The following is a 26,385-nucleotide window of genomic DNA, read 5'->3' as shown; positions in this document are numbered from 1 at the left end:
TCTCACACCCAAACTTTTCATGAGAAATGTTCCCTCCCCTACTGAAACCCCTGTTATAATTTAGGATTTCTATTGGTCTTTAACTTTACTAAATGATTGGTCTTTTCTCACCTAGAATCTCGAAGTAATTGGATCGTTCTCAACTTATAATTTTACTGGTTAGAACTTCAATCCCCCTAAAACCTATAAAACCCCCTTGCTGTGCTGTGTATCTGGATTTTGCTGGTAGAACCCTTTGAAGAAATAAAGCTACTTTTAGAACCTCTACAGCAACTCCTGGGATCTCATTCCTGGCTAGCTGAGAGGCTGAATTCTGCCCTGGGGGCTCCTGGAGCTATCCAGACCCCGTAGCAGCCCCAAGCTAAAACCACCCTAGCCCAGGCAGCTGCACCTACCATAGCAGGTGGTGTTGTCCTTGTCCAGCTTCATGAGGTGGGGGCAGGCACAGGACAAGGTGCGGTTGTAGTTGATGAGGCAGAGGTGGGAGCACGGCCCTTTGCCCCCGTTGGCTTCACAGGGATTAGGAGCTGCAGAAGGGGACAGGACTCAGCAACACCCACCCAGGAGACCCCCAAGAGCTGCAGCCCCCCAGACCCTGCCCCATCAAGCATCACCCTCATCACCTGATGGGCAAAGGGGCAGCCACAGGGATGAGAGCAGCACACACCTGCTGCTCCAGGGGGGTGTGGGCACAGTGCCACCCCTCATGTCCCCCCACCCCGTCCCCCCCTGCACTCACCCAGGGGCTGCCGGGAGGGGTGATACACCTGCAGGTCAAAGGGCTGCGTGTTGGTTCTCTGCACCACGGTCACGTTGTGCCCAGTCCACTTGTTGGCCTTGGCCAGGGTGTTGGTGCGCCAGTCAGTCCAGTACACCTCCCCACCGTAGAGGGTGACAGCAAAGGGGTGGGACAGGTACTCGTGTCCCCGCAGCACCTCGATGTGCCCCGTGCCATCATACAGGGCTGAGTAGATGGCGTCCGACCTGTGCCGGGGGGAGAAGAGGGTGAGGAGGGTGAGGAGGGGGCACCTCAGGGTTTTTAACCCAACAGCAACAACCAGCAGGGTCTTAGCAGTGCTGGGATGGCTGCTGATTTACACCAGGGATCCACAGAGGAGGAAACCCAGAGCAAGTGCTGGAGACACAAACAGTGCAAAGGCTTCTCACTCCCAGCCCAGCACAACTCTGGAGCGAGGGGAAGATCCAGACTGGGAGGGACAGAGAGGGGGACACAGAGAAAGGTGTCCTGGCCCTACCTGGCGTCGATCCAGAGGATCCTCTTCTCCAGGTAGTCGACAGTGAGCCCGTTGGGCCACCCCCCAGAGCCCGTCTCCTTGTGGATGGTGCGCCGGCCCTCGCCGCTCATGGAGGCGGCCTCGATGCGGGGCAGGCTGGCATCCCAGTCTGTCCAGAACAGGATCCTGCCAGGAGGGACTGTGAGCAAGGACAGGACCTTGTGTCCCCCCCAGGATCCCCCAGGATGGTCCCCTGAGCACTCACCCGTAGCGAGGGTCCAGCGCGATGGCGCGCGGGTGCTCGATGTCCCCGGCCAGCAGCGTGGTCCTCATGGTGCCGTCCAGCTTGGCCACCTCGATCTGGTCCAGGTTGCTCTCCACCCAGTAGATGTTGCCAGCGATCCAGTCCACGGCCAGTCCCTCAGGGGTGGCCAGGCCGTACTGTATGACCACCTCGAAGCTGGTCAGAGCTGTGGGGCACAAAGTGAAGGTTCAGGATGGTGACCCCTTCCCCAGCCCACCCAGCACCACCACTCCCATATCCTCAACAGCTCCACCCAGCTCAGCTGGGGTTGATTGTGGGGGGCATGTCCTCCCCAAACAGGGTCTGAACTATCCCCGTCCATGGTCCAAACCCCAAAGAGCTCAGCACTCCCTATCCACTGTCAGACCCCAAAGGGCTCAGCACCCCCTATCCACAGTCCAGACCCCAAAGGGCTCAGCAGCCCCTGTCCATTGTCAGACCCCAAAGGGCTCAGCACCCCCTATCCATAGTCCAAACCCCAAAGAGCTCAGCACTCCCTATCCACTGTCAGACCCCAAAGGGCTCAGCCCCCAACCACAGTCCAGACCCCAAAGAGCTCAGCACCCCCTATCCACAGTCCAGACCCCAAAGAGCTCAGCACCCACTATCAATAGCACAGACCCCAAAGAGCTCAGCACCCCCATCCATTGTCAGACCCCAAAGGGCTCAGCCCCCATCCATGACCCAGGCCCCAAAGGGCTCAGCACCCCCCTATCCATTGTCAGACCTTAAAGAGCTCAGCACCCCCATCCATTGTCAGACCCCAAAGGGCTCAGCATCCCCTATCCACAGTCCAGACCCCAAAGGGCTCAGCCCCCATCCATGACCCAGGCCCCGAAGGGCTCAGCCTCCCCAGTGTGGGAGCAGCACTGATGAGGAGAGTGTCCTCTCTGTGCCCAGCTGCTGGGCTGCAATTACCAGCAGGGAAGCGCTGGGAATGCTAATTAACTACTGCATAATGAGAGCAGAACAGAATCACTATCAGGGCTGTGGGCTTCAGCTGCTGCATCCCCGTGGGGGTTCCACTGACAGAATGACTGACCCCAGACCTGCACCCCTGCTTCCCCCCACCCCCAGGTGCGCACCCCCGTTCTCCAGCAGCTTTCCCCTGTAGATCTTGTCCTCCACCACGTCTGTCCAGTACAGGGAGCTCTGGTTGAGGTGGAAGTCCAGGGCGATGGTGTTTCGCAGCCCTGGCACCAGCACGCTGTAATCCCCGCGGTGCAGGTCGATGCGCCGGATCTCGTGGCGGTTGGAGAAGATGATGAACGGCTTGAAGGGGTCTGGGGACAGGGACAAGGCAGGGGACACTGTCAGCACACAGATCCCACCAGCACCCCCAGCTCCATGAGAGGATAACCCCCCCTGAAGCAGCTACCAGTCCCTGGTGCCCCCCAAAACACACCCAGGCTGCGGCAGCTCTCTCCATCAGGCTCCAGCATCCAGCCCTCGTAGCAGGAGCACTTGACATTGTACTTGTCCTGCTCGCACTTCTGGCTGCACTTGAGGTGCTTGGCACAGTAGCTCTGGATCTGGCAGGTCTTGTTGTCAGCACTCAGCTCCATGCCCAGGGGACAGGAGCACACGATGCCCTCGCCCGGAGCCACCGTGCAGTTGTGGCTGCAGCCGCCGTTGTTGAGGGAGCACTGGTCTGTGGGGACAGGACGTGCTGGTCACCTCCCTGTCCCTGTGTGGGTCACCCCGTGTCCCCAGTGTCTCCATGTCCCCATGTCCCCAGTGTCCCCAGTGTCGTCAGTGTCCCCAGAGTCATCAGTGTCCCCAGTGTTCCTGTGTCCCCAGTGTCTCCGTACCCCCCGTGTCCCCAGTGTCCCTGTGTCCTCAGTGTCCCCACTGTCCCTGTGTCCCCAGTGTCCCCGTGTCCCCAATGTCCCCAGTGTCCCCATTGTCCCCATGTCTCCAGTATCCCTGTGTCCCCGTGTCCCCATGTCCCCAGTGTCCCCAGGTCCCCGTGTCCCCAGTGTCCCCATGTCCCCAGGTCCCCGTGTCCCAGTGTCCCCAGCTCACCGCACAGCTCGCCCTCGTCGGAGCCGTCGCCGCAGTCGTCGGAGCCGTCGCAGAGCTTCTCGGGGGGCAGGCAGATGGAGGTGTTGTTGGCACAGGTGTGAGAGGGGGGTTTGCACACCAGGGACTCGCAGTTCTCCTCGTCAGAGTTGTCCTCGCAGTCGCTGTCCCCGTCGCAGACCCAGGCCTTGCTGATGCAGCGGGCTGGTGGGGAGGGGGCAGAGCAGAACCAGAAGGGATGTTAATTACTCCAGGCATTTCCAGGTGTTATGGAGGTGTTTGAGTAGCTCAGGGCTCCCCAAAAGTTGGACCAGAGCTGGCCCAGACGGGACAGGTGATGGAAGGGCCTGGGGGAAGCACATGGGGGCACTGGGGGCTCAGAGGGTCAGAACTGGTGTCCCTCCACCCTTGTCCCCAACCTATCAAAGTGTGTCCCAATCCCTTCCTCAGAGAAGGGGAGAAGGGATCTGAGGATGACACCATCCATCAGGATCATGGTGCACAGGCTGGCTGCTTGTGTTTCCCTATTATCTGCTTGTGTTTCCCCATCATCCCAGCACCAAGAACAGCCCAGCACCGCCCCCAGGTGGGATCCCCTGCCCTCGCTCTCACCCGAGTCCTTGCAGCCGAATTTGACGTTGGGGTCGCAGACGTGGGTGACGCCCTCGCAGCTCTTCTCGTCGCTGGAGTCCATGCAGTCCGTGTCGCCGTCGCAGCGCCAGCGCATGGGGATGCACAGCCCGTCCAGCCTGCACTGGAACTCGTCCGTGTGGCAGCCCCCAGGTGGGCGTGTGGCTGTGGGGAGGGCACTGCTCACTGCCTGCACCCCACGGAGCTGGGGGCTCCAGGAATGGGCAGGGACCAGGACTCAACCAGCAGGGAAACAGCTGGAGCCAATCAAAAGCATCTGAGTGTGGGCAGAGAAGGTGCAGAATTCCCTGCCTAGAAGCTCTGCCCAGGGCAGGGTTTGGCTCTCTGGGCAGTGCTTGGGGTCCCTCCTGTGTGCTGGGCTCACCCTGGTTGGTACAGCTGGTGTGGGCAGGGACCAGCACTCAGCCAGCAAGGAAACAGCTGGAGGCACCCAGAGGCATCTGAGTGTGGGCAGAGAAGGTGCAGAATTCCCTGCCTAGAAGCTCTGCCCAGGGCAGGGTTTGGCTCTCTGGGCAGTGCTTGGGGTCCCTCCTGTGTGCTGGGCTCACCCTGGTTGGTACAGCTGGTGTGGGTAGGGACCAGCACTCAGCCAGCAGGGAAACAGCTGGAGCCGCCCAAAAGCATCTGAGTGTGGGCAGAGAAGGTGCAGAGAAGCAGGGTGGCTCTGCCCAGGGCAGGGTTTGGCTCTGGGGGCAGTGGCTGGGGTCCCCCTGCGTGCTGGCTCACCCTGGTTGGTGCAGTTGGCGTGGGTCTCGTCGCTGTAGTCGCCGCAGTCGTTGTCCCCGTCGCAGGTCCAGTGCACGGGGATGCAGCGCCCGCTGTTGCACTTGAACTGGTTGCTGGAGCACGAGTGGCTGCAGCCTGCCTCGTCACTGTTGTCCCCACAGTCGTTGTCTGCAGAGGGAAGGGGGGCGGGCAGGGCTCAGCAGGGGCCCAGAAAGGAGGGGGCTGGCAGGAGGGAGGACAGCAGGGGACAACAGGGAGCGGACAGGCCACGCCTGTGGGACGTGGGGTGACAGCAGCCCCTCTCCACCACGGGCTGGAGACCCCCCCACCCCACAGCACCAGCAGCACACAGAGAAAATGAAACACAGAAACTGCATAGATCAGCCATGAACCTGGGGGGCCCTGGGTGCCCTGCACCACAGGGGGCTCCACTTTGGGGGGACAGGTGCTCCTTTGGGGGTGCACCCATGGGGAGGGGGGCTGGGGCAGCCAATTATGGGGGTCAGATTGCTTGGAGGAAAACCCCACACCTGCTGTGAGGAGGTTTGGTCTGAGGGTACCTGGACACTGGCAATGCAGCCCCTCTGCCTGCCTGGCATGGAGGGGGCTGGGACCAGCACAGGGCTCCACTGTGGATGCCCCACCTGAGACTGGTCAAGGGGATTCGCTTCCTGGTGCCTCAGGATGGGCACAAGGATGATGGCACTGATGGGGATGATGGCACTGATGGGGACAGTGACATTATGGGGATAATGGCACTGATGGAGACGGTGGCACTGATGGGGATGATGGCACTGATGGGGACAGTGGCAATGATGGGGATGACGGCACTAACAGGGACAATGACACTGATAGGGATAATGGCACTGATGGAGACGGTGGCACTGATGGAGATAATGGCACTGATAGGGACAGTGGCACTGCCAGCTGCCCCATGGCCTCTCCAGCAGCTCAATTCCTGCACCTACAATCCTTGACCTCTCCAGGCTCCCACCAAGAGGAGCTTCCCAAGTGGCTCTGCTCAGTGAGCTGGCAGGACCAATGACTCCCTGACACCTGGCACATCCATCCCGCTGCTGGGGAGCATGGGGAACATTGCTGGAGAGCTGGGGGACATTGCCAGAGGCACAGAGGGCATTGCTGGAGAGCTGGGGGACACTGCCAGAGGCACAGGGGCTTTGCTGGAGAGCTGGGGGACACTGCCAGAGGCACAGGGGACATTGCTGGAGAGGGTGGGGGGCATTGCCAGAGGCACAGGGGACATTGCTGGAGAGGGTGGGGGGCATTGCCAGTGTCCAGAGCAGCAGCCCCCGGGGCTCACAGCCCTCTGGAGGGGCAGGGCTGGGGCTGGGGGCCAGGTGGGGATCTGGTGCATGTTGATCTATGCACTAACCGGTAGGCTTTGGACAGTTCTTTTCGTCAGAGCCATCCCCACAATCTTTTTCTGAAACACAGAACCACCAGACAGGAGCGTGGGCACGGTGACAAACACAACACGGCACGGTGACAAGCACGGCACACGCACAGCGGGTGGCACGGGACAGGGACACACGGACAGACACACGGACACACAGAGGCACCAGGCAGCCTGGGAGGCGAGACCAGAAGCAGGGGAGGGTGCTGGGGGAGTGGGGGGCAGCCAGGGTGGGATTCAGCTCCTGCCCTGGCACCTGGCAAGGCTCCACACCAGGGGCTCCACGCCACAGCCTGGCTGCCACAGTGGGGGATTCCATCCCTTGGCAGCTCCAGGGAGCTCAGGAAGGTTCCAGGCAGAGTCCTGCACCCACAGCTCTGCTCAGCTCACCAGTGTCTGCCCTGCTCTCAAGGCACTGATTATTCCTAACAAGGCAGAGTGGCTCCAAGACTGAAATAAACTTGTGGGAAAGGAAAGCAACCTTGGGGCAAACCCTCTGTCCCAGGCCTGGCCCTGGAAAGATCCAAGGGCTGATGGGACTGGCTGGGAGAGATCTCCTGCCTTCCCTGGGGCTGCAGCACCTGGCTCAGCCCCACCAGCAGCTCTGGCCATGCCACACTTGGTACCAGCACCACGACAGAGTTTTGGAAACCTTGTAGAGGATGCCAAGGTCTGGAACAATCCCTGCCAGGTTATTCCTGAAGCTCTCAGGGAAACACGGGGCTGGGGGCTGCAGGATGGGCTCAGCTTTGAGCCCCCTTGGGGTTGGGCTCTGCCCTTCAGCACACGATGAGAACTGGCCCAAATTGCCAGAATGGGGTCCCTGCCAGGCTGCAGCCCCTCCTCAGGTCTCGCCATCCCCTCGGGGGCAGCAGGGGGCCGGGTCCTCACCGTTGTCACAGCGCCAGTTGATGTTGATGCAGCGCCCGTTGTTGCAGGTGAACTGTGTCAGGGGGAAGCAGGTCGGGTAGGCTGAGGAGGAGGCAGAGGCACTGTCAGCACGGGGGATACCTCGTGTGCACCCCAACCCTCACAGCCCCAGGGTGCCCCCAGTGCTCCCAGTGCTCCCAGTCCCAGCTCACCACACGAGGCAGACTCGTCAGAGCGGTCCCCGCAGTCATCGTCCAGGTCACACGTCCAGGAGATGGGGATGCAGCGGCCGCTGGCGCAGGAAAACTGGTTTGGGGAGCAGGTCCGGGCTGCCAGGAGGGACAGACGGAGAGTCAGTGACACACAGCACCTCGTTTGGCCAGGGGAAGGTGGGGAACAACCCCCTGGGCTCAGCCAAGGTGCAGGCACATGTGAGACCCCAACACCTCAGGCAGTGTCTCTGCTGTGACCCCCTGAGGACCAGGCAGGGTCCTCACCTGAGCAGGTGGAGTTGGACTCGTCCTCGTTGTTGCCACAGTCGTTGTCCCCGTCGCAGAGCCAGCGGTTGGGGATGCAGCGGTTGTTCTTGCACTTGAAGCGGTCAGAAGGGCAGGTGTGCTGGTCTGTGGGGGGCAAACACACTCAGGACCTGCCCCCCATCCCATCCCATCCCATCCCATCCCATCCCATCCCATCCCATCCCAGGCAGGGACACCAGGAGCATGCATCACCCCTGACTCCACACACAAAGACAAAGCCTTTTCCTTAGTCCCACCATTCCTCACTCAGGGTTTTGGGAGCCACATCCACAGCAGAGAGAGTCCCATCCTATTATCCCATTATCACATTATCCCATTCCAGTGATCCTATCCCACTGATCCCATCCCATCCCATTGATCCCATCCCTCCTCTATGCCCAACTAAGAGAAAAACTGGGACAAAAAAGGGCTGGAGCTTCAAACTTGGGTTCAGAAACTCAATCAACATTTTCTTCCTATATCTCCTCCTCTCCTCAAGTTGGAGAGGGGACAGAGCTACCCAACCCTAGCTACCCAACGCTGCCCCCCATCCCACCATCAATCCCACCCCATCAATCCCATCCCATCCCATCCCATTCTACCCCTCCTCTACGTCCAACTAAGAGAAAAACTGGGACAGAAAAGGGCTGAAGCCTCAAATTTAGCATCATAATCTCAATCAACATTTTCCTCCTATACCTCCTAGAGTTAGAGTGGGGACAGTGGGGTCCTGGCTACCCAATCCTGTCCCATCCCATCCCATCCCATCCCATCCCATCCCATCCCATCCCATCCCATCCCATCCCATCCCATCCCATCCCATCCCATCCCATCCCATCCCATCCCATCCCTCCTCTATGCCCAACTGAGAGAAAAACTGGGACAGAAAAGGGCTGGAGCCTCAAACTTGATATCAGAATCTGAATCAACATTTTCCCATTTTCCTCCCATATCTCCTAGAGAGGGGACAGAGGGGTCCTGGCTGCCCACTGCCCCACATCTGGGGGCTCCCCAGCAGGGGTGACGCACGGCAGAGCTCGGGTGCCTCGTCGCTGTTGTCCAGGCAGTCGTTGTCGCCGTCGCACTTCCAGCGCTCCTGGATGCAGCGGTTGTTCTTGCAGGCGAACTCGCCGGGCTGGCACTGCGGCGGGGGGATGTAGGAGGGGTTGGCTGCCCAGGGGAAAGCACAGGAAGGGTTTGAACCAGGTGGATGGTACAACTCTGCCTGAAAAGGGCCCTTGGGATTTCATACCCTGAGACAATGAAACTTTTCATGAGAAATGTTCCCCCCCTATCAAAACCCCTGCTATCATTTAGGATTTCTATTGGTCTTTAACTTTACTAAATGATTGGTCTTTTCTCACCTAGAATCTCGAAGTAATTAGATAGTTCAACTTATAATTTTACTGGTTAGAACCTCAATCCCCCTAAACCCTACAAAAACCCCTTGCTGTGCTGTGTATCTGGATTTTGCCGGTAGAACCCTTCAAAGAAATAAAGCGACTTTTAGAACCTCTACAGCAACTCCTGGGATCTCATTCCTGGCTAGCTGAGAAGCTGAATTCTGCCCTGGGAGCTCCTGGAGCTATCCAGACCCCACTAGAACCACCAGGAAGCTCCAGTCAAGTGAGGGAAGAGTCCCCAGGCCTCACCCTCGCAGGTGACAGAGTCTGACCCCAGGATCTGGTCCTCGGCGCAGGCGCACTGCCGGCCCCGGGGCGTGGCCAGGCACAGGCTGCTGCAGCCCCCGTTGTTCACACGGCACTTGTTGGACCCCACTGTGGAGGGAAAGGGGTGAGGAGACGGCAGCTCAGTGCCCAGGGACCCCTGAGACCCACGGGGGTGACAGGAGCCCCCAACCCCTGCAATCCCTCAACAGCTGGAGAGGCCACAGGGACACAGAGCCTGATGGAATTAAGGTGGGAAAAAGAGGCAAGGCTGGAATGGCAGTGTTGGAGTTAGTGAGTTAGAAGCCATTGAATTTTTTTACAGAGTGCAGGGATTGAATTAAAGCTTATATATAGATTGAAGTATATCAAGCTACTTACACATAAGGTAGAGGTGTAAGTTTAAGTTTTAGGATAATTAAGTAAGTTTTAGTATGAGCTCTAATAAGTAAATAATTTAGTAAGTAATTTAGTATGAGCTTTTAGTAAGTAAAAAGTTTAGATACTAAAGTAAAAGTGTGAGTTCTAGTGAAGGTTGAAAAACACAATAATGTTTTTAGTAAAGGTTTTAGAACTACAGCTGTAGACAGCACTTAGACATAATAGAGCTGTAATAAAAATATTGCTTACATTGTTCAAATACAACAAATCATGAGTAGTTTGCACGTAACCTAACGTGTTACATTCAAATTCTAGTGAGTTACAAAGTAGAACAGAGTGATGCTCAGGCAGCTGAGACTCGCCCCCAGCCCTCTGCGCTCACCTTGCTGCTGCTGCGCGTCGTACATGCGGATCTCGAAGATGGGCGGGCGCTCGTTGCGCAGCAGGGTGACGCCCTTGGAGGGCTGGTCCAGCCGGTAGATGTTGCCGCTGCGGTACTCGGTCCAGAAGAGGAAGTTGCTGTAGTGGCACAGCCCGAAGGCGTGGTTCAGCTCCGGGCCCTCGTACACCACCTGGGTGAGGGGAGGGGAGAGAGGATGAGTTAGGTGGGATGGGCATTGGGGAGAGGGACAGGACAGGGACAGGGACAGGGACAGGGACAGGGACAGGGACAGGGACAGGGACAGGGACAGGGACAGGAAGAGAGAGAGGGATAGGGATAGGGACAGAGACAGAGACAGGGACAGGACAGGGACAGAACAGGAACAGGAACAGGGACAAGTAGAGGGAGAGGGATAGGGACAGGGATAACGACAGGGACAAGGATAGGACAGGGACAGGCACATGATAGGGACAGGGATAGGGATAGGGACAGGGATAGGGACAGGGACAGGACAGGGACAGGACAGGAACACGGGACAGGGACAGGAATGGGACAGGGACAAGGATGGGACAGGGACTGGGATAGAGACAGGCACAGGAACAGGACAGGGACAGGGACACAGGACAGGGACAGGGATGGGAACAGGGATAGGAAAAGGGACAGTGATAGGAAAAGGGACAGGGACAGTAGAGGAGAGAGGCCACAGCTCAGCTGCCCCAGCGCTGTGGGTGACCCCCACTCGCCTTCCTCTCGGTGCCATTGAGATAAACCATCTCAATACGGTCGTAGAAAGCATCCACCCAGTAGAGGATCTTGGCTGGGATGTCCAGGCTCAGCCCGTTGGGCCACAGCACAGTCTTGGAGGTGATGAAGACGTTGCGGTTGGAGCCGTCCATCCACGCCCGCTCGATCTTGCCCCTCTTGCTGTCCTTGGGATCCTCCTCCCAGTCCGTCCAGTACATCCACCTGCCACGGACACTGAGCTGAGTCTGTGGCCACCACAGCTTGTGACAAGCCCCAGGCACAGCCCTGGGCACCCAGGGAGCCTCACCCGTTCAGGGGATCCACCACGATGGCGCGGGGATGCGTCATCTTCCCCTCGATCAGCGTTTTCCGGGTCTGGGCAGCTTTCTCCAGCCGTGCCACGCTGATGGTTTTCTTGGGACCATCATCTGTCCAGTACAGGTTGTTCCCCATCCAGTCCACAGCGATCCCCTCCACGTTGTGGATGCCTTTAGGGGAAAAGCAAAGTGGGTTTGTCACCAGCCAGGGGATAAAAAGTGGAATCAACAGCCCCAAACAGTGTTAGTTGATTTATAACTATTTATACCATTTATACTGATTTATACTATCATAACTCAGTGAGTAGAAGCATTTTCTATGGCTTGGGCTACAGCTTAAAAATACAGCTTAAAAATATTCTAACTATTGCAAACAATTGGAGGGAATTAAGAGAGAAACACATTTTAGCTTCTCTTAATTTTCCAATACATTCTATCCGACCAGGACAGTATGTGTTGGTAAAATATTAGAGAGGAGAAAGTTTAGAACCACGACAGGGAGTCGAGGGGACCATATCTAGTTTTTTTTAACCACAGAAGCAGCAGTCTGAACAGCAGGGAAAAAACTGAACTCATGCTTCACGGGTAAAAGGACTGATACAAAATAAGGATTGGAAAATTATTCTGACACCAGGAGACCTAAAAGTAAAATTAAAAACAACTTAAAAATTGATTAAAACATTTTCATTTAGGTTTAAAAATATAAAAATTGTAATAAGGCTAAAAAAGGTATTTGGTGCCCAAAGGTTATAGTCTATATGAAATTGGCATGAAACCAATGTACCTTGAGACCAAAGGGAAATGCAGTTGTTATATATATGGTGAAAAATGTTATTTTATAGAATTACTGTTTGAAATATCAATTTAGAATTATTTGGATTGAAATTTAGACATTCTGAATGAACCCAAACCCACGGGGGATGACGGATGCCCAGCCCCACGTGGGCCCTGGGTCACCCACCGTCCTTCAGGATGGTTTCCCTCTCGGTGCCATCGATCTTCTGGCGCCCAATGAGGTAACTGGTGGTGTCAGCAAAGTAGATGAAGCTGTTTTCAGCGTGGAAATCCAGGGCTCGGGGGTTCATGAGGTTCTCAATGGGGATCATGTGCTCATCTGGCACCTTGGCACCCATGTCCATCCCTCGGATGATGCCGGGACGGCCCTTGCCGTACACCAGGAACAGCTCGTGCTCGGGCTCTGGGGACAGACAGGGACAGGGCTGGGGCAGCGCCACGGGGGTGGCACTGGGGTCCCAGTGAGAACACAGAGCCCACGGTGGCTGCAGCCCCCCCATCCCCCCAGCACTCACTCTTGCAGGATTTGCCGTCGCTGCCCAGGCTGAAGCCCGAGCGGCAGCGGCAGGTCCGGCTCTTGTGGCTGTTCCCCAGCAGGCAGATGTCCGAGCAGCCGCCCGGCTTCCCAAACTGGTCGGGCTCGCAGGCGTGGCTGCGCACTGCAACAGAGAGAGAGGGGCTGCAGCAGGGACAGGGACATGGGGACATGGGGACAGGGACATGGGGACAGGGACACAGGGGACACAGCAGCCGCCCGGCTTCCCAAACTGGTCGGGCTCGCAGGCATGGCTGCGTACTGCAACACAGAGACAGGGGCTGCAGCAGGGACAGGGGGGACAGGGAAATGGGGGGGACATGGGGGGTACACAGGGGACAGGGACATGGGGGACATAGGGACATGGGGGGACAGAGACACTGGGGGCAGAGGGACATGGACACGGGGGGGACAAGGACACTGGGGGACAAGGAAACGAGGGGGACAGGGACACGGGGGTGGCACAGGGACATGGGGGGTACACAGTGGGGACACGGGGGGCACAGGGACACGGGGGGAACAGCAACACGGGGTGACACGGACACTGTGGGGAAAGGGACACAGAGGGAACAGGGACATGGGGGAACAGGGAGACAGGGGACACAGGGGTGGAGACAGGGACATGGAGGGGCACAGAGACACAGGGGGGGCACAGGGACATGGGGATGCCCTCATGGCTCCTCCCTGGGCTTTAAGGGGGTTCATTCCTCCAGGAAAGGGCTGAGCACAGAGACAGGAAAGGACTTTCCCATGGGAAGGATCCCTGGGGAGAAGCCAGCATGTCCCAGCACAGCCACATGGCCACACTGCCCCATCCTGCTGCACCTGCAGGACAAGTCCTGGGAGCAGGGACAGCCAGCACCACCCAGAGAGCCCCTTAATCACACTCCTCCTTCTCCACTCAGAAATCTCTTGATTAATTTTATATTCTGGAAAATGCCGAGCAGGCGGCAGGCACTAAGAGGATTTTAAAGGAGTAAATTGATTAACTGCAGGAAGGTGCTGGGGATGGATGCAGGGAGGGGTTGGTGCAGCACCAGAGCTTTTAAACTCCCTCAGTGAAACCCCTCAGAGCTGGGGAGCACAGGGCTGAACATGCTGGGAGTGGGGACAGAGAGTAAGAGGGACCATTAATATTTTAAGATGTCACATCTGCTGCCACATCTCTGTACTGTCCATAATCCATCAAGCACGGAGCTCTCAGAGGAAGAGACACTGTGCCAGCAGGAATCCCAGAATCCTTGAGGTTGGAAAAGACCTCCAAGATCACTGAGTCCAACCTGTGACCCATCCCAACCAGAGCACTGAGTGCCACATCCAGTCATTCCTTGGACACCCCCAGGGATGACGACTTCTCCCTGAGCAATCCCTTTTCATAGAAAAATTCCTCCTGAAATCCCACCAGAGCCTCTGGCTGAGGAAGGAGGGAGTTGTTATTCCCAAGCTGGGAATTCCAAGCTTAGAACTCTCAGAATTTCAGCCTGAAAATCCTGAGAATTTTAGCCCCAAAATCCTGGGAATTTCATCCCTAAAATCTTGGGAATTACAGCTGCAAAATCTTGGGAATTTCTGCTCCAAAATCTTGGGAATTTCAGCCCTAAAATCTTGGGAATTTCAGCTGCAAAATCTTGGGAATTTCTGCCCCAAAACCATGGGAATTTCAACCCCAGAATCTTGAGAATTTCTGACCCAAAATCCTGGGAATTTCAGCTGTAAAATCCTGAGAATTTCAACCTCAAAACCTTGGGAATTTCTGCCCCAAAATCCTGGGAATTTCAGCGCCAAAATCCTGGGAATTTCAACCTCAAAATCCTGGGAATTTCAGCCCCAGCTCCCTGGAATTTTGGTCACCTGTGGGCTGGCGCCGCTGGTGGTAGATGTGCAGGGCCCCGCCCTTGTCCACCCGTGTCACCACCTGGTACTCGGTGCTGTTGAAGCGGTTGACGCGGATGACGCTGGTTTTCTGCTGGGCGTTGGCGTTGTCCGAGTTGGTGGCGTACAGGTAGTTCTCAAACACTGTCAGCCCGTACAGGTGCTCGATCTGGAAGGCACCAGGTGTCCACAAGGGATTTAGGAGTTGTGAGAGAGGTGTGCAAAATCCCTGATCCCACCCAAAGGCTCTTGTCCATCACTGGCCATCAGTGTGGTCTTGTCCATCTTGTTTTTGTCCATGGGCACAAAACCATCCTCAGCAGGATCATGCTCAGTGCTCAGCACGTTCTCTGCTGGACCACTGGAGCTCCAATACCAGCTCTGAAACCCAAACTCACTCACCAGGATGCCCTGGATGATGGTGTGCCTGTTCTTGCACTGAAGCTCCAATACCACCCCACTCACCAGGATGCCCTGGATGATGGTGTGCCTGTTCCTGCACTGGAGCTCCAAAACCACCCCTGAATCCCAAACCCACTCACCAGGATGCCCTGGATGATGGTGTGCCTGTTCTTGCACTGAAGCTCCAAAACCACCCCTGAATCCCAAACCCACTCACCAGGATGCCCTGGATGATGGTGTGCCTGTTCCTGCACTGGAGCTCCAAAACCACCCCTGTCCCCCAAACCCACTCACCAGGATGCCCTGGATGATGGTGTGCCTGTTCTTGCACTGAAGCTCCAATATCACCCCACTCACCAGGATGCCCTGGATGATGGTGTGCCTGTTCCTGCACTGCAGCTCCAATACCAGCTCTGAATCCCAAACCCACTCACCAGGATGCCCTGGATGATGGTGTGCCTGTTCTTGCACTGAAGCTCCAATATCACCCCACTCACCAGGATGCCCTGGATGATGGTGTGCCTGTTCCTGCACTGGAGCTCCAATACCAGCTCTGAAACCCAAACCCACTCACCAGGATGCCCTGGATGATGGTGTGCCTGTTCTTGCACTGAAGCTCCAATACCACCCCACTCACCAGGATGCCCTGGATGATGGTGTGCCTGTTCCTGCACTGGAGCTCCAAAACCACCCCTGTCCCCCAAACCCACTCACCAGGATGCCCTGGATGATGGTGTGCCTGTTCCTGCACTGGAGCTCCAATACCACCCCTGTCCCCCAAACCCACTCACCAGGATGCCCTGGATGATGGTGTGCCTGTTCTTGCCCTCATAGTCCACCACCTCGATGTAGTCCAGGTAGGCATCAGCCCAGTAGACCAGGCGGTTCACCAGGTCCAAGGTGATGCCGTGGGGGAACACGATCTTGCTGTCCACCAGCTTGGTGCGGTTCTGCCCGTCCATGTCACAGCGCTCCACCTTGGGGATCTGCCCGTAGTCGGTGAAGAACACCTTGCTGTGAGAGGAGAGCAGAGCAGGGAGCTCAGAGCCAGGACAGGGAGGATATGGATGTGTGGATCCCCACAGGGGTGGCTGGGGTCTGGTACAGAGCTGCCAGGAGATTCAGATGTGGTGGTGCCACATGTACATGTTAAAACACAACCTGTGCATCCCAGAGCTGCCCTGCTCCTGGCACGGTGCTTCTGCCACCACAGAGCCCAAGGGACTTAACTCAGTCACCTGTGGGCTTGTCTGCACCAGCCCTGCTCGAGCCTGGAGTGTCTCTGAGATATTTGTTTGTTTATATGAAATACTCCCAATTTTCTGCTCAGTAACACCAGCTTTTTCCATCCCAGCCAGGAGGGAAGTGCCCATCAGGAAAGCAGCTGGTGAGGGGGAATTTTCCTCTTTAGTGGTTCCTTGCTCTGCACACTGTGGGGCCTGGCAGCTGCCACGAGTGCCCTGAGCTGCTCCTGTGATTCAGCAGCCTGGCATCCCCATCCTCAGGGCTGTGCAGGAGGCAGTGGCTGCACACAAGGGAGCTGCTCTGCTTGTGCACAGAGCCACCTCAGCTCCCAAAAGCTGCAGCTTTTGTGTGACACCAGCTGGGCCAGGTGTGTGCTGCAGGACTGGGTGGGAAGTGTCCCTGCAGAGAGGGCTCAGACAGCTCCAGGAAACCCCCCAGCCCAGAGGGACAATGTCCCCAAGGGCAGTGGATTCCCAGGACTCACCCCATGGCTGGGTCCAGTGCAATTCCCTTGGGATTGTACAGCTCCAGGTCCAGCAGTGTGACACAGGTGTCCCCGTTCTTGTTGCACACGAAGATTCTGTCATCAATGTCATCCACGAAGTAGAAGTTGCCCGTGAGCCAGTCAATGGCCATCTGCTCCACATCTGGGAGAGGGAGGGAGGGGGTGAGGCAGGGAGGGACAGAGGCAGGAGCCCCCCAGGATCACAAACACCAACACAGCTGAGAAATGAGACCATGGGAGCCATGAACTGAGACCTGCACCCATCCCAGGGATCTGCCCTGGTCACCTCACGGGGAGCCACAGCATCCACAGGGCACTCACAGGGCACCCACAGGGCACCCACAGGGCACTCACAGCACCCACAGGGCACCCACAGGGTATCCACAGCACCCATGGCAACTCTCTGCTCCCCAGGGAGATGGGACCTGCTGCCCCCAGACAAGCCAGAGACACCACACACAACCAGGAGAGCATCTGGTGTGAGCACTGGGAATTCACTCTGCACAAACACTGGGAATACATCCCACAGGAACACTGGGAATTCATTCCATAGAAATACTGGAAATTCAACCCACAGGAACACTGGGAATTCACTCGGCACAAACACTGGGGATTCACCCTCCAGAAACATTGGGAATTCATCCTGCACAAACACTGGGAATTCATTCCACAGAAACACTGGGAATTCATTCCACAGAAACACTGGGGATTCACCCCACAGGAACAATGGGAATACACCCCACAGGAACAATGGGAATACACCCCACAGGAACACCAGCAGAGCAGGGGAAGCTCTGCAAGGCGGCTGCTGGAGAAGGGAGGGGGCAGCAGGGAGGGGAAGGGGCTCCAGCAGCAGCACCTGGACGGGACACGTGGCAATGGGGGCAGATCCTGCTGGGCAAGGTGGGAGCAGAGCTAATCCAGGGCTGCAGGGACACCCTGGGGCCTGGAGCAGGTGAGAGGCAGCACCTGGCACAGAGTGTGAGTGCTGAATTAAAGCAGTGGAAGCTGTTAAATCGGATCAAGCCAATGGGCTGAATTCCTGCCTCGCCCCCAGGGCAGTGCTCAGCCCCTCCTGCACCCCCAGGCCAGGGGCCAGGCTGGGGGGCTGCAGCTCCCAGACACCCAAAGTGCTTTGGAGGGCTGTTATTTGGGTTAGTGCCCCCCAAGACCCCACAATGCTGCAGCACTGACAGAACAGGGGCAGAGCAGTCAGAAGGACCCAGAGGTCAGGGGGACTATGAGAGTCCTGGAGGGAGGAGCAGGGATGGGGCACAGCAGCCCCACAGCCCTAAACACTCTGAGGTCAGAGGGGCCTGGACAGCTCTGGAGGAATGGGGATAGAGCAGAGCAGCCCCCCCATCCCCAGGATCCCAAGGCCAGCAGGACTCAAACAGTTCTGGAGAAGCAGGGATGGGGCACAGCAGCTCCCCATCCCCAGCACCCCAAAGCCAGCAGGACCTGGACAGTTCTGGAGAAGGGATGGGGCACAGCAGCCTCTCAACATGAGCACCCTGTGGTCAGTGAGACCCAGAGGAGCAGGGATGGGGCACAGCAGCCCCCCCATCCCCAGCACCCCAAGGTCAGTGAGACCCAGACAGCCCCAGTGGAGCAGGGCCAGACACCACTGAATTATTAACCAAGGCAGGAGCTCGGCAGGGAAAACATGAATCAAGCCAGGAGGTTTTGCAATGCCCCCACCCACCCTGCTGCCTCAGAGTCCATCCACGCTGCAGGGCTGGGGGGATGAGCACTCAGAGAATTTGGGGTGCACAAACCCACAACCCCCATCCCTGAGTTAGCCAGAACAGCTCACTCAGCCCTTGGTGGCCCTGGGGACGGGGATGGGGACACAGCAGGGAGGTGATGCCGACAGTGACCCCCCTCAGGAAGGGTGAGGCAGCTGGTAAAAACAAGTGGAAACAGCCCGAGCCAAGGAATGAGCATCAAACCCCAAACTGAGGCCAGAGCAGAGCCCTGGGGCTGGCACTGAGCTCCTGCTCCAGCCAGGACCCCCCACCCCATCACAAACAGGGGGTTGTGATGAGCAAAAAACACTGAAAAATGTGCACTGGGGTGCCAAGGGCCACGTTCTGCCCCTGAGATGGAGTCCTGCTGTCACAAGCAGCACCCACCGCCCTCCCCTGCTCCCCCAAACCCCCCCTGTGACGTGGGGAGGGGGTGGCAGGGCCCTGCAAAAGGGATGTGCAAGAATTCCCCAAAAAAAGCAGGTCTTGGCTGGCGCCTGCGTGGCTGAGTCAGAGTCACAGGACCTGGGGAGGGATCCAAGCAGGGGCGGATTCTCAAGGAGGAGAATCTGGGGCCCCCCACCCAGGGCTGCAGACCCCCAGATTCTCCTCCCTGAGAACCCAAAACCATCTCTGTCCCATCAGCAAAGCCCCTTTCCCTCCCTGAGCCAGCCCAGCACTCACAGAGGAACCCAAAGGGAAAACAAAACCAAGCCAAAACAAGGCACAGAATTCCACCCTCACACCCATCCTGCCCCTCCCAGGGGAGCAGAGGGTCCTGCCCCACCCGGGGGTCTCTGGATGGACCCAGCTCTGAGCAGGGCTGGGGGTGATGCAAGAACTTGCTCCTCTCTATTTTTGCAGCTGGAAAGCATTACCCTCCTCAAAGGCTTTTGTTTTCCAGCTTTGCTCCTTCTCTCTCTGCTCACCATCCTCCCCTTCTTCTTCTTTGCAGGAATCACTTTTTATGTTTTTATTATTATCATTATCATTGTTATTTTCATCATCATCATCATTATTATTATTATTATTTTCAGCTCTTTCTTGTAGCCTCAGCTAAACCTGGATTTATTTCCTCTTGAACTTTTGGTGGAAGCTAATTTAGAAAATGTCTATTTTTAACCCCTGCAGAATTAATCCCCTTCCTTCCCAATCTTTGGAGAGGGTGGAGTGGGGGGCACAGAGTCTCACAGAGCAGCCCAGGGGATGCTGCCACAGCCACAAAAACACAATTTGGACCCCTCTGAGGGGACCAGCAGGGATAAACCCATCCCTGGAAGGCTCAGAGAAGATTTCCAAGGGGCAGAGACCACCCCCCTCCCTCCTGCAGCCCCCCACGGGTGCAATTCCCCACCCTGGAATCGATTCCTCCTCCTTGCTCAACCTCGATTGCGACACGCCGAGCTCATTTCCCAAGATTTATTTATCTGAGAGCGTTTGGAAAGGGGCAGAGAGAGGGGAATGTCGGCTTTCCAAGGCTCTTCCTGGGAGAGGCAGCCAAAAAAAAACCTCCCAGGGACAGGGTCCAGGCCAGCAGCCCCGCTCAGGGGGAGGATGGAGGACGAGGGAGCACCCAGAACTTCATCAAAGTTGCTCAACCTCATCAAAGTTGGCAACTTCAGCAAACCCCAAACCCACCCCACAGATGTTTCCTGGTTTCACACCAGCCCCAGTGCTCCTGCCACGAAATCCTGTGTGCTTGGATTTTCCCTTCTCACATCCCATAATGGTTTGGGTCAGAAGGGATCTTACAGATCATCTCTGCCATGGGCAGGGACACCTTCCACTATCCCAGGCTGCTCCAAGTCCCATCCAACCTGGCCTTGGACACTTCCAGGGATGGGGCAGCCACAGCTGCTCTGGGAAATCCATTCCAGGGTCTCCCCATGCTCAATTTCTCCCCAAAATCCCACCTAACCCTGCTGTGGCAGTGGGAAGCCATTCCCTGTGCCTGCCACTCCAGTTCCCCATCCCAAGTCCCTCTCCAGCTCTCCTGGAGCATCTTCAGGCACGGGAAGAAGCTCTGAGCTCTTCCTGGAGGTTTCTCAGCTCCAGGTGAACATCCCCAGCCCATCTCCATGGCCACATCCTCCTTCTGCCAGCACCCCAGAGCTCCAGGAGGGACAGTCCCACTCCAGGAACTCCTTGGACCCCACATTCCCTCCTTTAACCTGTGCCACCCCATCAGCCCCACTCCCAGCACTGCAGGGCTGTGTGGGGTTTTTGGTTGTTGTTTTTTTTTTGGGGAAGGAGCTTTGCTGAGCCAGCACATAACTTTGCTCTGCATGAATCAGTGGCTGTGCAGTCTGCAAACACATCAATTGTGGCCTGACAGGAGGAGGAAGGAAACACACAATCTTGTCTGGGATTAAAGCAGGGATTTCGACAGGCCCCAGGCAGCTGCAGGGGGGACTCAGCCACAGCTGGGTGAGGAAAAGGAGAAACCCTTCAACACAGGTTCAACACAGCCAAAAAATCCCCAAATTCCAGAATCCCTGAGGTTGGAAAAACCCTCCAGGACCGTCCTGTGACCACCAGAGCTCTGAGTGGTGCAGACACCTCCACCTGACCACCCTTTCCATGGAGAAATTCCTCCTGGAACTTGTGGATGTGGCACCTGGGGACATGTTCCAGCAATGACCTGGCTGGACTCGAGGGTCTCAGAGGGTTTTTCCAACTTTAATAATTCCATGGCTCTGGGAGAAATTCCATTTCCCAGTTACCCCTTAAGGGAACAGTCCCAGGAGAGCAGGACAGGAGAGAACCCAGATCTGCTTGAAGCAGCCAGAACTCCAACAGCAAATCCTCCTTCCCATTCTGGTGAGGATTTCACAGAATTCACAGAATTTTGGGTTGGAAGAGACCTTCAAGATCACTGAGTCCAGCCCATGGTACCCAGTGCCATCTCCCCCTTGCCCCAGCATGTGGGACAGAGAGCAGGGATGGAGTGATCTCTGCTGCCAGCACCTGGCTTTAAATAAAGAATAAAAAAGAAAAAATAAAGAATAATAAAGAAAGAATAAAGAATAATAAAGAAAAAATAAAGAATAAAAAAAAATAAAGAATAAAAAAGAAAAAATAAAGAATAAAAAAGAAAAAATAAAGAATACTGAAGTCCAATAAACACACATCTATGGCAACAATCTAGAGCCAGTTTTTGCTTCCACAGGGTGTGAACCAGCCCTGACCAAACCTCAGGAGGCTCTGGGACAACATCAGAGCTGCCCATCCACACCACATGGAGACATCCCAGACACTGCATCTCCTGCTGCAGGGGGGGCAGGCAGGGCTTGTGGCCAACTTGCCACCCAGTGAGACACCCAGGCAGGTGGGTGGCCACCCCAGGAGCCCCCTGGGCACCCAGAGCTGCTGGCAGCAGCCTCAGCACAAAAAAAAAAAAAAAAAACTCAGAAAAGTGACCAAATGTTCCGGCTCAGCAACGCAGCAGCGGAGGCTCGACAGGAATGTGCTCCCCAGGGCTGCTCAAATCCATGGGTTTCCTACTTTTCCTTTTTATAGGGAATAATCTGTTTGATACATTTACATAATGCCATAATCTGGAGGAATTTCTCTCTTCCCCCTCCACAGACAGGCTCTCTCCCCGGGAGAACAAGCCCGTCTCTGTGGCGGTGGATAAACACTGCTGCTGGGGACAATTTTCTTTAATTAGAAATGTGTTAACAGGACAACACAAAGACAAACTCCTGCCCTGAAGGGCGCCTGGACAGCTGGACAGACACCCTGAGGGTCCAGCAGAGCCAGGAACAGCCAAGTCCTTGTGCCCCAGCAGGGCAGAGGGGACAGCCACCACCACGGTCACGTCAGCCTCGTTCCCTCAGCAAACCAGGCTCAAAAATAAATAAATTCACCCCCCCCTTCTCTGCTGAGATGTTTCAGTGAGAGGAGGAACCGCTGGGTGGAAGCTGGTGGCCCTGGGCCAGCACGTCTGCCTCGGAGCTGGGGTGGATCCCTGGGGCTCTGAGCACACAGGGCAAACGTTCCTCGGGGGTGACACGGCACCAGAGGGACATCCCAGCCTGGGGACAGCTGCTGGAGCTCCAGGGAGCCCTGAGCCACAGTCCATGTGCTCTCTGTGCCTCCCCATTGCAGCATCCCTGCACGGAAGGGAATCACAGCCAAGGCATCACTGGCACCATCCCCAGTTCCCCAGGGTGGGGACACCCCAAATTTGCCTCCTCTCCAGCCCATGTTCTGCCCCAGTGCAGCACCATGGCTGCATCTGAAAGGGAACTGTGTCCAAGGGATCACTGGCACCATCCCCAGCCCCTCACTGCCACCATCCCCAGCCCCCCAGGGTGGGGACACCCCAAATTTTCGCTCCTCCCCTTGTCCTGGCTCAACCCCGCAGCGTCCCTGCAGAGCCTGGCTGAGGCACCGGAGGTGGGAAGAGCAGGAACAGGGATGGAACGAGCTGCAGGCTGCTGTGGAGGGCAGCCAAGGGACTGCTAATTACTCTGCCTTAATGAGACCGTTCCATGGGCACAAATATTCCACAGAGGCCACTTGGCTTCCTTCTGGGTGAGAGGAGAGAGACACAGGCTCGACAGGAACCCGGGGATCACGGGGGTGATCTGGGGGTGAGAAAGCAGAAATGGGGCCAGGAAGGGTCCCAAGGGGCTCCTGCAGTGAGGCAGGGTGGGATGGACACACAGATGTGTGCTGGGACAGACACACTGCAGCCCATCTGAAATCAAACCCATCCCTGGCACGAGCATCCTGATGACTCAGGACATTCGTGTCACCCTTTTGTTTGTCTCCAGCAATGTGGGAATGCAGCTCACAGCTCACCCCTGCCTTGGGGAGGGGGCAGGTCTCAATCCCCCTGGGGGATTTATTTCTGTTCCCTGTGAGGGGAAACACCAGGTAAGGGGAGTCAGAGGTGCTGGCAGAGCCACAGCAGGGTGTGAGTGTCAGATCTTGGTGAACAGACTGACTAAAATCACCATCATGATGTTGGTGAATGAGCTGGTGTGAGTGCACAGCTCCAGACATGGCCCCCAGTTCCTGCTCCCTCCATCCCCTGTTCCCTCCATCCCCTGCTCCCCTCATTCCCTGTTCTTTCCATTCCCTGCTCCCCCATTCCCTTCTCCCCTCCATGTCCTGCTCCCATTTATACCCTGGTCCCATTTATCCTCTGCTCCCATTTATTCCCTGCTCCCCCTGTTCACTGCTCTCCCCATTCCCTGTTTTCCCCATTCCCTGTTCTTCTCATTCCCTGCTCCCCTTATTCCCTGTTATCCCCATTCCCTACTCCCCTCATTCTGATCCCCCCCCATCCCCTGCTCCCATTTATCCTCTGCTCCCATTTATCCCCTGCTCCCTCTATTCACTGCTCTCCCCATACCCTGCTCCCCTTATTCCCTGTTTTCCCCATTCCCTGCTCCCCCCATTCCCATTTATCCCCCTGCTCTCCCCCTGCTCCCACTTTCCTTCGTCTCTGCAACAGCCACAAACAGTTAAAAAAAGAAAAACCAACCAAAAAAAAACCCAACAGAAAGGAACCACGAGATGAAGTTACCAATCATCCCCCTCTCCTGCCAAGTGAGTTCACGTCGGAGCCTCTTTCTTGGCCAGGATGAGGCAGCAAGGAAGAAAAATAGCTTTCCATGCAAAGTGGGGGAAGAAATGTACTTGGATTCCTCTGCAGAGCAGCACTGCCCTGAAATCAATCTGCCCCAGCACCCACAGCTCCCCTGCCCGCTGGCACTGGGACATTCCCAGTGGCAGCTGAAATGCAGGCAATGAGAACACCCTGTCTGCAGGCAGCAGGGGATGGATGCTGCCCAGGAAGGTGTTTTAATGGTGGCCAGATTTATAATGGTGGCTCAGGGTTTATAATGCACTCAGCATCAAATGTCCTGATATTTCAAAGCCCTTCCTGGGGGCTTGTTTTAGAAAGGAAAACAACAAACTTTAAACTTAGAAATAATAAATCACAGCACCTCTGCAGCTCTTTCCCAGCTGCCTCACATGGATCCTGCTGAGCTGCAGAATTCCTGACTGCTGGGACTGGGAGAGCAGTGCTGGACTGGAAAAACAGTGCTGGGACTGGTATTGAGCAGGGCTGGGACTGGGAAAACAGTGATGGACTGGGAGAGCAGTGCTGGACTGGGAAAACAATGTTGGGACTGGGAAAGAAATGATGGGACTGGGATGGAGCAGGGCTGGACTGGGAAGGAGCAGTGCTGGGACTGGGAAAGAAGCAATGGGACTGGGAGAGCAGTGCTGGACTGGGATGGAGAAGTGCTGAACTGGGATGGAGCAGGGTGGGACTGGACTGGGATGGAGCAGGGCTGAACTGGGATGCAGCAGGGCTGAACTGGGATGCAGCAGGGCTGAACTGGGATGCAGCAGGGCTGAACTGGGATGCAGCAGCACCAGCCCCAGACACCTGCCAGCACAATAACTGATTCCCTGGCATGACCAAGCTCCTGGTTCTGACCACGCAAAAAACCACAAAAAAGAGGAAAAGGAAAGTGAGGGAGCGTGAGAAAGGGAGGAGAGGGGAAGGGGAAGGAAAGGCAGAGGAGTCACCCCAGGAGCCACAGAGCAGCCCAGAGCTGGCTCCTGCCACGTGCTCCCCAGTATTTTTCCAGAGCCCCAGCAAAGGCCTCCCGAGTGTCACCCGATCGCGGCACCGGACACGGGGACTCAACGCTGCTGCCAGCACCCCCTGAGGTCACCTGCACACTCCTGGTGGCTCCAAAGGATGGCCCTGACCCCTCTGCACGCTCTAGGGAGCTGCTCCCACCTCCTGGTGCCACGAATCCAATAGAAGGAGGCACAAATCCCCCAGCACAGCTGCTTCCCTGGCTGAGGATTGCTCAAGGATGTGATCCCTGGATGGGGGGGACAAGGCCAGCAGGATAAACCTGGAGAGCTGGGGGACCCCAGGATGAGGGGACAAGGCCAGAAGGATAAACCTAGGGAGCTGGGGGACCCCAGGATGAGGGGACAAGGCCAGTAGGATAAACTTGGAGAGCTGGGGGACCCCAGGATGAGGGGACAAGGCCAGCAGGATAAGCTTGGAGAGCTGGGGGAGCTGGGGGAGCAGAGCACTCCAGCCAGGACACGGGAAACAGCAGCACAAGAGCCCAGCAACAGATTTTAATTATTATTTTTTAGTGCTCTGTTTGGCTCTGGCATTCCTTGGAAGCCCAACTCCAAACAAACAAGGACATTGTCTGGGGGAAACACGTGGAGCCTGGAATCTGCTTGAGAAAACCCACGGGATCACCAAGTCCCCGGAGGTCAAGGATCTGCCACGGAGCACAGAGGGCCTGGGGGGAGCTGTGACAGCCCTGTCCCTGTCCCCAGCTGTCCCCTGCCCCACTGCAGGGTGACAGGGCTGGCAGTGACCCCCCAGTGCCACCCTGATGCTGCAAGGGCTGGGAGCAGCCCCAGCACAGGCACGTGCCTCTGTCCTTGATGGAGCACGATGGCTGCCAGGATCCTCCCGGGCAGGAACACTGAGGGATTGTCACAGGGAGAGGAGGAGAGGGGCAGCAGGATGGGAGGAAGGATGAGACAGGCTGCCCTTGTTACAATTCAGAGCTGGCAGGAAGGACGAGCCCTTCCCGTGCCTCATCCTCATCACGGGATGGGACAGCGAGCTGCTGCCACTTCCAAGGTCCTGTGGGGATGGGGACAGGCTGGACCCCTGCCCACATCACCCCCCCTGTCCTGGCCATTGGCATCATGCCCACCCTGAGCTGCCCAGAGCCCCCCAGCCACTCTGATGGCAGAGAATGATCCAATTCCAACACAGAGCAGGGATTTTTGTAAGAGAAATGGACTGAAGGCTTCTTCACCAGCCTCTGATTTTTTTTTTTTTTTAGTGAGTCCCCAGAAAATGACCTGGGGGTAGGGAACCAGCCAGCTCAAATCAACTGAGAAAATCAGTGCCTGTGACAAATATCCACGGGCAGCGAGGTGGGAGCCCAGGGGGAAGCGCTGCAGCTCCAGAGCCTGCAGAGAGCAAAAAGCTCTGGGAGTGTAAAGAGCAGGGCAACAGCAAAGCTCTGAGGACAG

General features: G+C 56.6%; 2 protein-coding genes across 9 annotated transcripts in view; one reads left to right on the top strand and one right to left on the bottom strand.

The window, feature by feature from the left end:
- Positions 1 to 26,385, bottom strand: part of LRP1 (LDL receptor related protein 1) — a 90,422-nt gene that overhangs the window by 38,370 nt on the left and 25,667 nt on the right. For 4 of the 8 annotated variants that reach the window (XM_056514918.1, XM_056514920.1, XM_056514919.1 and 1 more), the window contains exons 7-29: positions 16,565 to 16,727; positions 15,627 to 15,849; positions 14,413 to 14,602; positions 12,542 to 12,685; positions 12,193 to 12,429; positions 11,222 to 11,402; positions 10,914 to 11,136; positions 10,171 to 10,360; positions 9,393 to 9,518; positions 8,770 to 8,910; positions 7,720 to 7,845; positions 7,435 to 7,551; positions 7,244 to 7,324; positions 6,332 to 6,382; positions 4,939 to 5,106; positions 4,174 to 4,356; positions 3,565 to 3,765; positions 2,945 to 3,190; positions 2,625 to 2,822; positions 1,501 to 1,705; positions 1,257 to 1,421; positions 740 to 984; positions 396 to 527 (exon numbers count right to left, since the gene is read on the bottom strand). In XM_056514918.1, coding sequence (XP_056370893.1) covers positions 396 to 527; positions 740 to 984; positions 1,257 to 1,421; positions 1,501 to 1,705; positions 2,625 to 2,822; positions 2,945 to 3,190; positions 3,565 to 3,765; positions 4,174 to 4,356; positions 4,939 to 5,106; positions 6,332 to 6,382; positions 7,244 to 7,324; positions 7,435 to 7,551; positions 7,720 to 7,845; positions 8,770 to 8,910; positions 9,393 to 9,518; positions 10,171 to 10,360; positions 10,914 to 11,136; positions 11,222 to 11,402; positions 12,193 to 12,429; positions 12,542 to 12,685; positions 14,413 to 14,602; positions 15,627 to 15,849; positions 16,565 to 16,727 — 3,936 coding nt within the window. Of the gene's footprint in view, positions 1 to 395; positions 528 to 739; positions 985 to 1,256; positions 1,422 to 1,500; positions 1,706 to 2,624; positions 2,823 to 2,944; positions 3,191 to 3,564; positions 3,766 to 4,173; positions 4,357 to 4,938; positions 5,107 to 6,331; positions 6,383 to 7,243; positions 7,325 to 7,434; positions 7,552 to 7,719; positions 7,846 to 8,769; positions 8,911 to 9,392; positions 9,519 to 10,170; positions 10,361 to 10,913; positions 11,137 to 11,221; positions 11,403 to 12,192; positions 12,430 to 12,541; positions 12,686 to 14,412; positions 14,603 to 14,835; positions 14,865 to 15,626; positions 15,850 to 16,564; positions 16,728 to 26,385 lie in introns of those variants that run through there. The other 4 variants (XM_056514921.1, XM_056514922.1, XM_056514923.1 and 1 more) reach the window with 2 other exon arrangements.
- The window catches only part of PTGES3 (prostaglandin E synthase 3), a 134,735-nt gene continuing 111,489 nt past the window's right edge, over positions 3,140 to 26,385 (top strand). The window contains exon 1 of the mRNA XM_056515042.1: positions 3,140 to 3,148. The gene's annotated coding sequence lies outside the window, so the exon portion shown is untranslated. The remainder of the gene's footprint in view (positions 3,149 to 26,385) is intronic.

Source organism: Oenanthe melanoleuca, linkage group LGE22, assembly GCF_029582105.1.
Source record: "Oenanthe melanoleuca isolate GR-GAL-2019-014 linkage group LGE22, OMel1.0, whole genome shotgun sequence".
Taxonomy (NCBI): domain Eukaryota; kingdom Metazoa; phylum Chordata; class Aves; order Passeriformes; family Muscicapidae; genus Oenanthe; species Oenanthe melanoleuca.
The sequence above is the reverse complement of the archived record's forward strand: the minus strand, read 5'-3'. Positions and strand labels throughout refer to the sequence as shown.